This window comes from Electrophorus electricus, chromosome 4, assembly GCF_041902795.1.
Source record: "Electrophorus electricus isolate QZ-2024a chromosome 4, ASM4190279v1, whole genome shotgun sequence".
Lineage (NCBI taxonomy): Eukaryota > Metazoa > Chordata > Actinopteri > Gymnotiformes > Gymnotidae > Electrophorus > Electrophorus electricus.
Genome location: NC_137500.1, coordinates 40257347 through 40269391, shown reverse-complemented (window position 1 = coordinate 40269391; position 12045 = coordinate 40257347). Strand labels below are relative to the sequence as shown.

The window sequence follows — 12045 nt, the reverse complement described above, 5'->3', positions numbered from 1 at the left end:
CGACATGAGGAATACTATGAATAAACTAACCCAAATCCTGTTCACAGTAACATCACAGACTGCTATTAATGCACATGTTTAATTGCAGACTCTGTAAAATACAGCGAAATAAAGATCTTTAACCCAAGTTAGCCCAGGTGATGAACATAACAGCATTTTAAACCAAGCAACAAGAGGCTGAACTGGAGTCAAAATATCTGAAGGACAAGTTTTGTCAGCTAATTTTCATTAAATCACTGCAGTTGTTTTATGATAACTTGCAGTACCTTTATTCAGCTGCCACTTGCAGAAAAAAAGTATATGAAAATGAAATTACAAAAAGAAATGTAATACACTAAACATTTCTTTACAAGGTGGATTACAAACACATAACTTAAAAAATACAAGACAGTGTCAAACAAAAGTATCTTTGTCATTGCTGAAGTGCAGAGAATCATCTACAGCTATGTACTGTAGCTGAAATCCTCCTGCAGAAACAGAAGAATCTGAGCGGAACTTCAGTGTCATGACATTACCTGTAAAAATGACAAGATGAGAATGTCAAAGACGAAACTACATTGCTGTGAAAATCATAGGCCTGCCAAGAAATTATTGACTATTTATCTGTAAAGTAAATGTTTATTTGTAGAAACACTATAATACAAAAATACAAATGTAAATGCAATTATTGCAAGTAAACATTAATTAACACAATATTTATTCATTCATTTTTAAATTTATAATACATAAGACTGGCCCCAAACCTCTAATTTTATTCAGTTGTTAAATAAAACAATTGGGGGCAGTGGTAGCTCAGTAGTTGACTTGACTTGTAATTGGGAGGCTGCTGGTTCAAGCCCCACCACTGCCAAGTTGCCACTGTTGAGCACCTGAGTAAGGCCCTTAACCCTCAATTGCTCAAGTTGTACTCAGTTGTAATTGTAAGTCGCTTTGGATAAAAGCATCAGCTAAATGTAAATGTAAAACCTTGAAAGCATAATGCCTTCAAAACATGCTGAAATACAAAAAATAACACAGAGTGCAGAGATGAAGTTACACAGGATCAATTGCACAGAACAAAAAGGATCCAGAGTAAAAATAAGTAGTTTGGGAAAAATGTAACTTGGGATCACTTTTAAACGAATAAACACTTAGTGTTCTGATTAATAACTCTAAACAATTTTCTGGGTTGTCTAAAATATTTGCACAATTCCGCATATCTGCCATACATGACTGAATGATTAGTCCACCACCCAAATAGAAAGAAATAATCCAGTCATTTCTAAATGAAGGTAGTATCAATTGCTCACTCAATTCAGGAACTTTTGGCAAAAGTGAGCGCACAGGCCAGCTGGGACTCAAAACAGAGTCCTGAAAGATTTGTAAATAATGTCTTCCTGAAAATCTCAGTGCTCGTCTGTATCAAATTAGAAAACCAATTCTGAGGAAGACTGGACCAAGAACCCACGAATAAATGTTTTATTACTAGACAATGTGTCTAAAAAAATCATTACATCATACCTGTGCTAAAAAAGTCTTCAGGCAGTTCATACCCACAGTACCTACAGAGATCAAACACATTAGAAGTAATAAGAACTGTATGGTATATACACTGTAAAGACTTGCATTGTAAAGACTTTGTGAGAAAAACTTCAAGACCTCTAAAAGCTACTAAAATGAGAAAGATGTTAAAAACGTGTTGATGCCGCACCGTCCAGCAAGCCCTGTGATGTCATCATAGCTGTCATAGATCTCCAGGTAATCACTGAGGCAGTCTGTGTCATCCTCTATGTCAAACTCCAGGAAATGCAGTCTGATTCTCTGGCCATAGCGCAAGCGGATGTGCCAGTAACATATCTGTTCGTCAAGGTACTCCTCTGGAAAACCAGGAGACTGTAAAACCTTTACCGGGTCGGTATGCACACCACCACACTCTTTTGCTGCAAAAGTTCATACAGGTCATTTTTAAATAAAGCCAGTTTTTAATACTTTCTCATGCCACATGATACAACTATGAATAAAGAGATCTGTGGTAAAAATTACTTTTTTTCCCATGATAGATCAACTGAAGTAATCTTCAGCTACTCTGTACCACTGTATTGGTCTATACTCGTCTATTGAATTGCATTCCAACTCTTAGATGTAGTGACTTTGTAGAATTTTGGCAATTTAGTGTAATTATTCTGTGCCATAATCAATACATGTCTTATCTAAACCCTAAATGACCATTACCTTAGTACCCCCACCCACTTAAACACATTTTCATATTTTTACTTCTTGCATCGCATCAGGAATTGTTATACTAATGTTAAATTAAAAGAAGCCATAATAATACCAATTCAACATCCTGTCCAATCTATTCTATTCTAAACTCAGCTTAGTTGGTTTTCTGTCAGTGCATTGTCATCAGAACACAGTCCCACCAAGCTTTTTAAAACTGTCAGCAATCTTTTTATCAGGACTTTTTTGACATTGTTGTTAGTTTACGATTCTTAATCATGACAAATTAGTGTGGAAATGTTTTTTTAAATGTTGTACATATGTCTTGAAGCCTACAAAATTTATGTTATACGCTTGATCTGAGCCCAAGTCATTTGTACAGCTGAAGTTCACCATGTGATGTTACCACACATTAGGCATGGTATGATTAAACAGTTGTCAAATTTTCCTTGGTTCATAGTCTCATGCGGTGTATAACTCTCAGGGCAGACCACAAATCAACATGATTTCAAAAGCTGAAAGGACTGTGTTATTCTGTGTTAAAGACAAATCCATTAACCCAGAGAGTTTACTACATTCACTAGCGGAGCTGCACTCCAGCCTACTTAGAAGAGCTTTCAAATAAACTGTAAAAAACTTTTTGAAACAGGGCCTATGATATGTGATTTCCTTGTCACTCCTTCCAGAATTACTTCACTTTGTCTCCAAGTCTTACTCACAGTTAGGGTTGTAGCAATACACATCCCATCGTTCGCTTTTATTTAGCCGATAACCATAATCGATGATTCCAACTTTCCCAAAACCACAGTTGGCACCAGGTTTGACAATGGGATATCCCACACGGCCTCTGTCAAACCATCCAGCTGCACACACATGGAAGCCTTTAGGGAAGAGAGAAATATTATTCTTGCATCATTCTAAAAGAAAACATCAATGTTCATATCATTTTAATGACAGTCCAGTAATTAATCTAATCCGTTTTACTATGTTCAAATAACCTAATTATTAACCACACACTCTAGGAAGGCAATCAGTTCATAAGTACTCTTAAGAGTTCCTTAGAACATAATCAGGTTTGTAGGGAAATTAATAATTGTAGGAAATCCGTTATGAGATTGCAGCGGATACGAGGAATAAAGACCCGCTGTGTTCTAGGGCATACTGACCCAATTTAAGGGTTACAAAGAAAGAGGAAAACAGAGATAAAGACCTCCCAGGCAAAGTCAGTTCTAATCACAGTTCTGTCTTAGCAGTCTGGGCCGGCATATCATCAAATTTAGCTTAAGTGGGAAAAAGATCCACCCAGATGTTGCTTCTTTAGTCACACAAGCTGTGACGTAGTGCATGCCATTTTTCTGCTTTTATGAATTAATGAAGTTACACTTATTACACTTACATACATTTCTCAGAACCCAGGGACACTTTACAATCAACACACAGCTTTTACAACCAATCAAGCAGCAGATAGTTGCTCACAGCATACTCTTAACCTGAAACCCCTGCCCCTTGGGGGACTGAATCAGGCACAGTAAAGGGAGAGAGGATAACAACCAGGACAGAGCACCATACATCACTAGACATGCAGGAACACTGTCATTCACACACACAATCGTACCAGGACAATTTTTAGGGTATGCAATTTAACCTAACCTCCACCCAGATAGAGACCTGAACCCAAGACCCTAGCACTTAGAGGTAAAAGTGCTAACCATGAAGCCACTCCACTTCAAGTGGTTAAGTTGGAGAAAGCTTCCACAAAAAACACTTCCTATTTTGAAAGTCTTGACCACCATACTGATTAACCACAGAATTATTTGTGAGTTTAAACTCCTTCTGTTTTTTGTATGTACAGCTAAATACCAAGTGATGTATTCACATTTTAACATCTAACTATGGGCCAAAATCTCCTCCTCCCTTCTCAGTGGTGCTAGACCAGAAATGGCAGCAGAGACCTATTTGTCTGGCAGCCTCCAGTTGATCATAAGTAGCTATTGTTCCTCCCTCGAATTTGCAAACAGCTTTGGCCTCCTTATATGTCAGCTGGTATCTTCCTTTACGAGACTCCCTGTGGTAAACTCCAGCTGCTTGCTCTGTGGAAAGAAGAACATATCTCAGAAAGTGCCATTATCAAGATGAGACAAACCACAAGTGGACTTGGTAGGGTCTGTTGAATGTCCTAAAATGTCAGTTGTTCGGTAATCTACCTGGCTGGCAAAAAATGATGTAAAACAGGAAACATATTTTAACAAACATCTGTTAGAGCAGAAGACTGTGTGAGGGATACAGTGCAATACAATGTTTAAAAATAAGTTGCTTTTGGATATTTCAAACATCTGAGTCAAATGTTTTGTGTCACACTTCCCCTGACTTGTGGATCAGCAAGCTGCTTTTGACCCATGTTGGCATAACCCATGCATGACCCGTTAAAAGCTGAACTGTACTTCAGATTACTCATAAGCTTTTTCTGGCTTTTCCCATCCAGGTGCTTCTGAACAACAGATCCCCTGGGCCAAAACTCCCATCACTCTAAAGAAATACAGGAATATACATAATGACCCATCATGCATAACTAAACTGCTTGTTGCTGCTTTCCAGATGTGCTGTAGTGGAAAAAATAACATGGTATGTTTATCAGTGGGTGATGTATTAAAATAGCTTTTTGTTAAAGTTAGATATAACTACTCAACTTTTAGAGACAGACATGGTTGTGCAATCTTAAGAACACAAAATTCGTTCCTAGAATTGGAAGCCTAATGCTCTGAAACATATTTTCAGTAACATTAACTTTTCAAATCACAGTTGAATGACTTGATTATTCTGAGGTAATTATCACATCGCATTCCTGTAATTACAGAGCTGCATTTTGCAAAGTACAGTAATTTCCCCTAGTTTACAAGATAGTCTCAAAGGTAGGTGGACTGTCAGTACTGAGGTCATAAATGCCTCTCCTTACATAAGCAACATGCTCGTCCACCAATACACAAGTGTGCTTCCGCAATACATTGTTTGGATCAATTATACAGGTAAGCATGTTGCCAAGTTTATATATTTCAAAAAAAACTAAAAGGAGGAGAAAACATAACCATATGTTCGTTCGTCTCTCTCTCTCTCTCTCTCTCTCTCTCTCTCTCTCTCTCTCTCTCTCTCTCTCTCTCTCTCTCTCTCTCTCTCTCTCTCTCTCTCTCTCTCTCTCTCTCTCTCTCTCTCTCTCTCTCTCTCTCTCTCTCTCTCTCTCTCTCTCTCTCTCTCTCTCTCTCACCAAGCCAAATGGAGTTGTGAAGTATTCCATTCTTGTAACCCCAAGCGCGAGCTTCCTTCAGTACGAATCCTAAAGCAACCGCGACGAATAAAATATGCATTGCTATCGTCCCTAAACCAGCACGAACACTTCAGCGATAACAACCTCCACCTTTCGCGATGTTCTTATCGGAATGTCTGCAAGTCAACGTTAAGTAGTGGCAGCAGTCCCTCCTGGTAGGAGGAGACTGCAATTATAATTAAGACGGACTGTGGCACCATGGTCAGCGTGCTTACTTCTAAACAACGGCAATACTGTTTTTTTTTTTTCATTTTACGCTGTAGACGACTTGTCAACGTTTGTTAAAAAAATATTAAAGAAGACTCCGATTCACACTGAAGAGTGATCAATCAGTTTGCCAGGTCACACTTGAAATAAAAAATTAATTATTCCTTAAAGTATTAAAATATTTCTAAAGAAAATCCAATTTCAGTATTAATTTGATGAAAAATTGCTACTTAATGCTGCGATATTCCATGTCCTGTGGCACCGCCTTTATTCATACCAATAACATAATAATAATAATAATAATAATAATAATTTGTCATCATTCATCATCATCAATGGTAGTAGTAATTAATTAATTTTATGGTGGGACATATAATAGCACAATGGCATCGGGTTTAGTATGTTTTATATGCTATGTTTAGGCCAGCTTTTAACAGTAAGATATTACATTCATGACAAATGTAACAGTTTCTCCAAAAGGTTCTGAGCATCTAATTCAATATACTTTAATATTATATGTGCTGAATGATCTTCCAAATACTTCTCAAGATGTAAAGTTTTGTTTGGTTTCCATCCCACTCTCCTGAGTCAGTAAATTATATTAGACACAGGCCCATGACATGATCAATTTGTATTTCTGGATTTACTTACAGTACTCTATTGCTCAGAATTTCCAATGGTGAAACATACCATATGGCAGAGAGTGGAGAAGACACTCAAGAATATGCAGCATAAGTGAATAATCGTTTTTTCCAAAACTATTACACACTGTCCATTCATAAACTCCAGATGGTTATAACTTGGACTATAAAAATATTATATTCTAGAACAGAATTTGGCATATGTTTAAAGTTACATTCTGTGCCAAAATCCATCATTTAATGTTTTTAGCCATTCATTTTATGAAATCATTTTTTTACTATATGAAAAATTACTATTTGTAAGAAAATCCCATTTTAAATGATGACAACAAACATGCAAATATCAAATTTATCTTTTTTGTTTTGGTGATTTTTAGTGATTTAGTAATTTAGTGATTACCACAATTAATAACATCAAATGACAAAAAAACCCCAAAAAACTATTAACTGTATGTTTTCAGGATTTAGAGAGCAGAGGGACATTCAGACACATTCACTGGATGCTTGGTCATCTTTGGCCTTTACAGGAGTGGAGCCATGGATAAGGACCCCTTTGTACTAAACTGTTTTTATAGTGTTGTGCTATAGCTGCCATGCTATGACTTAACATCTGGAAGTATGTGCCAGATTAGAGATGGTGTTCTGTCTGTGTATGACAGCTCACACACAAAAAGAAATGCTTAAGTCACCTAAGGCACACTCACTCTCTCCTGCTCTCTCCCTCCCTCCCTCTGTCTCCCTTTTTATAGTTAGCTTTTTCAAGAGTTCCAATTATCTCAGCTACACACATCAGCCACTTTAGATGTTAAAGTATATGTGTAATTTAGGTGAGAGTATAATGAGTGTATAGTAAGTGTAGGTGGACTGTTAGAGTCTGTAGCCCATGCACAATTGTGCAATGCAGAAATCCCTTAGTCCTTCAGCAGTGGTCAGTTTCTGACCACAGAGCTATTGGTGGCCGGGTATTTGGGAATGCTGGGCCACTCCTAATACATCACTGATACTGACACATGCAAAAAGCCTAGCAGCACTGCTTTGGCTTATAAACCTCTACCAGGTCAACACTGTCAGTGTTAATGGTAGGTTAAGAATAGTCCATCCAACAATATATGGTCCGTAGTGGCTGTGTGGTCTGAAACTAAACAATGGGAAAATGTGTAGAGGGTAGCTGATGAATCTGCATGCCATCAAATTGGCTACAGTCTTTAACTGTACACTGTATAAAATAAGATAGGTGTCCCAAATAAAGTAGCCAGTAAATAAAAGTGTTTCTAATGAGTGACTTGTGAGTGTAAATAGTCCATAGTTTTAATACAATACAAATCTCCATCATACCTAAAGCTCCATCATACCTCATTAGTATTCAGTGTTTCTCGGCTATGGGAATTATTACATTTTTACCAGTAATATTACCAATGCTGTTAGAAACCTACAGAAAGAATCATTTTCTCAGCAGAAGACTGTGTCTATCATTGGTCTCTTGTTATAGAACCAGCTGGAAGGGAAAAGCAGTGCTAGGACTACCCAATGTGCTAAGTGTAGTCAGTGCTAAGTGTAGTTAAAATATAGCTACAGACCATGCCAAAAGTGATTAAAAGAAATGTTCTTAATAAGGAAAAGAAGGGTTCAATTGTAGCCTTACTGGCAGAGGGATACAGTGAGCATCAGGTTGCTTCTATCCTGAAAATTTCAAAAACTGCAGTTCATAACAAGGTCAAGCAGCAAACACATGGGACAACAACAGCTACAGTGGGGTAAAGTTACCCAACAGCAGTGTGAAAGGCTGGTGAAAGCATGCCAAGACGTATGAAAGCTGTGATTAAAAATCAGGGTTATTCCACCAAATAATGATTTCTCAACTCATCCTAAGTTGAAATATTAGTACAGTGTTGTTTATAAATGAATATGACCTTGTTTTCCTTGCATTATTTGTGGTCTGAAATTTCTGTAACTATTTTGTTATTTTGACCATTAGTCATTTTCATAAAAAACATGCTCTTTATATATGTGTGTGTGTGTGTAAAATATTTGTGTTTGCATTATAGAATAACATTATATAATTAAAAAGTGTTTAAAATCAACATAGGACAAAACATTTTTATTCACTAGACGCAGTCTCTAAATCATAACTGACAGACTTTTCATTGGTGTTCTTCATCCGGAAAGTGGCATCAAAGGGCATAATGTGGAACCACAAACAAATTTTGTTATATCTAGAACCCTTGACTGTTGTAGAAAACAGACCATTTTTATCCAGTAGGTGGCATCATTTAAGCATTTGTCTTCTGGTTACAAAAATGTCTTTGACACTATTTTTGGTTGTTTTTTATGCAAATTGTAAATCTTTTAAAGATAGATGGTTTTAAAGTAACATGGAAAATGATATTTTCCAGGACTGTGTGCCATTGATGGGCTGAGAGAAAAGCAATTGTGAAATGCTGTACAAATTTACACAGAAATCACTTTCTTGACTTACATTCCAACAGTTAACATCCATTTTTAGAGTCACCAAATATAGTCAGTAATCATTTTGAGGACTTTGACAAATCAAAACATTCAGTCTTGGTAAACATGAAGTACTTCAAATGCTTTTCATTCAGCACATCAGTGACAGTCAAAGTCCGGCTACTCCGACAGGTGCTTTGAAGATTTTGACCTTCATTAAAAAAAAAGGTCAAAAAGGATGATGCTTTTTGTCATTTCTGTAAGTTTTATATAAGTACTTCAAGGTGAGAGAGTCTTCAGAAATATGACTTCTCTGTGAAATTTCACTGTCACTGTATTTAATAGTTTCATTTGCCATGCACCTTTTAGATGCTTCATTAAGTATTATGAATTACAACCAGTTAAACAATAGAATCTCACAGTTAGTTCTAGTACTGTAACACTAAGCAGAACCTTACTCCACACTGTAATATAGTGAATAAAACAAAAGTCTTGAGTATGCCACAAAAAGACCATCCAGCACTAGGTCAAAACAAATCACAGCAGATTTAGCTCAATTCCAGCATCACTGGTAGAGTGCAGTCAGCACCAACTGCATACACATCTCCAATGTTATTGTCCAAGGATCAAGACATAGAAACTAGACATGGAAATATTTTTGAAAAAATATTTATATGATAAAGTCATTAACATTATAATTATTTTACCTAATGACAACCTGATATCAGTTTAATGCGAAATCAGGAAATGTGCATCAAATGTATTCATTTATACAGAAAAAGAGGGCCCAGAGTGTTTTAGTTTTATTTTATATTTCAGTACAAGATGTATAAACTGTATGATTTATGTATACATACATCTGTGTTCATATAAAGACATCAGCACTGACCATATAGGCATAAGGATGAAAAAGAGAAAGACAAAAAGGAGGGTGATTAAAGTGAGGAAGAAACAGAAATAAAGAGAGTCTCAAAGTAAAAATGTTAATTTGGATTGGTCAAGCACAATTTAAAATCAGTCATAAATTAGGCCTTGTACAGATGGTGAAACGCTTTACTCCTAACCCTCCAGATGAAACATTTAATTTGGAAAAGTTATATTGGACTATGTAAAGTGACTGCACTACATATATTCATAAACATGCACATATACAAAGACATGTATATATAGATTGAATAAAGCAACCTTGTAAAGTTAACCTTGTAGAGAAAAAAAATGAATTCCTAGTAAGGGAAAAATGTAGGGGTACTGAGAAAGGAGTATGAAAGGTGATGGAAAGATGCACTGAAGACAGCAAGGCATCAGGGGAAATGAATGAATGACCCCAACATGTCCTTCTCGCGCACACACACACACACACACACACACACACACACACACACACACACACACACACACACCTGAGACGCACTTGGCATAAGCACTTCAATCATCTGTTGATGTATCTGCTTTTAGCACCCAGGAACCACTAACATCTCCAGCCCCCTCATGCCAAAGTAAGAGTCCCTAAAAAAAATAGACATGTCTGCCACGTTTATGTCTGATACAAGCGAACTGTCACAACAAGAGAAAGCAACCGAAAAAGCTCAGCCTCGCACTGGAAATCTTTTCTGTTCTGTGAAAACAAGCGAGCAAATAAACAAAAATGAATTCTGATTCATTTGTTCCTCTAGCTCTGCCAGACCATATATGTATAAAATAGACATTTGTATGAATGCATGTTAACTTCAGAGTGATGTCACTTAACACAAAGTCAAGAAAATTCAGTGTCAGCATGTGGATTCCTAATGCTTGATTTCATTACTCAATGTTGTACATCATCACTTTGCTTGCACCTATTTACTGTGTATTTGTACTGTGTAATATGATATGTCCTGGAATGGCCAACGCTAAATATATGTAGATTCAGTGGTATGTATAAGGTAAGTCATTTTTAAATTTTTAAAATACAAACGAGTCCGTCATCCTTTTAGCTCATAATATGTTGTCGTAATTAAGCTACTGAAAAAATATATTTATTTTATATCCCCCCAAACAGTATTATGCTAATAAACATTAAACGTCAAACAATAATAAATGACACAACTGAAAGGTTATGTTTTTACCTTCACCTTCTTTTCCACATGTAAAATACCGCTGTGCATAGATGGCGCAAATGTCCCTGTAAGCGAGCGTCTAACAATTTAACCTACTTTCACTTCTTCTTTCTGAAAGACTGGCCTTCACTGCCTGAGCAGTAGAAGAGACCTCCTAAGTACAGGGCTGGCTTACACACAGGGTAGAGTCTTCAAAACTCCATTACCAGATGTCCATGTTTAGGTCTCCATGTGAGGTTAGCAGACTCACCCTTAATACCCTTCACATCACTCAGGACCAGGAGCTGTGGCGTTAAAGTCACATCATTTTTGACAATGATGGCTGGGTGGGAGCTGTTGCATAGTCTACAAAGGAAAACCAAGAATATTCTTGCTGATAATAATACTTAACATCACACTTTCTTCATTTTCCTTTCTTGTGTTTTAGTGTAATGTGATGAAAAGTTTGATGCACAGGAATGTTGGGGGTGCAAATTTTCTTTTCAGAATGTTTAAGATACAAACACAAACACCAAGTGTTTCTAGATTAAGTAAGTTAGTATGTAATGTGATGACATGCAAGTAGACGGGTACTGCTGGGTGGACGGAAGGAAATACTACATACCGTCTGTCTGTCTCTCACACCCTTACATGACCTCCTGGCTATGTTGAATCAGGACAGAGATACCAGACCTTTTTTTGTCCAAACCCAAAACTAAGCTGCTACAGACATCCTCTAAATTATTTTTCCCTCTGTCTTCAAGTTGTATAAACATCATTTTTTCATATCACACAGCTTGCTTGTCAGCTTTCTCAAAAGTGACTTTTATAATGTATAGAGTATAAGTGTTGTAATAAAACTGATAACACGCAATCACTTATAACAGACATGCAGGCATTCAGTGTCCTGACATATTTTAAGATGTACAATGGTGATTACACCTCCAAAAGATATGATCAACTCACTCACCAGCCACTTTTATTGAAACACTTACCTTGTATCCACCTCACAGGTCCCTTTATTAGGTACACAAGCACGTATGCCCATTGCTGACTGGATATTATTTGCTGGACCATTCTGAACACAACAGGAACATCATCATGGTAGTGGTATGGCGGTGGGCGTCGAGTTAGTACATATTTATTTGGCACAGCAGTG

General features: G+C 36.9%; 1 protein-coding gene across 1 annotated transcript; it reads right to left on the bottom strand.

Annotated features, from left to right (window-relative positions):
• Window positions 1-65: 65 nt before the first annotated feature.
• Window positions 66-5651, bottom strand: tnfaip6 (tumor necrosis factor, alpha-induced protein 6). Its single transcript, XM_027009585.3, has 6 exons — window positions 5459-5651; window positions 4152-4289; window positions 2919-3080; window positions 1691-1919; window positions 1501-1541; window positions 66-515 (listed from the first exon to the last, which is right to left on the bottom strand). The coding sequence occupies exons 1-6, from the start codon at window positions 5556-5558 to the stop codon at window positions 394-396; spliced, it is 792 nt and encodes a 263-aa protein (XP_026865386.2). The 5' UTR covers window positions 5559-5651; the 3' UTR covers window positions 66-393.
• Window positions 5652-12045: the final 6394 nt, after the last annotated feature.

Excerpts from the sequence above, each read along its gene's own strand:
- tnfaip6 (XM_027009585.3), bottom strand. The coding sequence starts at position 5,558 with ATGCATATTTTATTCGTCGCGGTTGCTTTAGGATTCGTACTGAAGGAA. Across the intron at positions 4,290-5,458 it reads TCACAACTCCATTTGGCTTG|AGCAAGCAGCTGGAGTTTAC; the intron begins GTGAGAGAGAGA and ends TTCTTTCCACAG. Across the intron at positions 1,542-1,690 it reads ATCACAGGGCTTGCTGGACG|GTACTGTGGGTATGAACTGC; the intron begins GTGCGGCATCAA and ends TGATCTCTGTAG.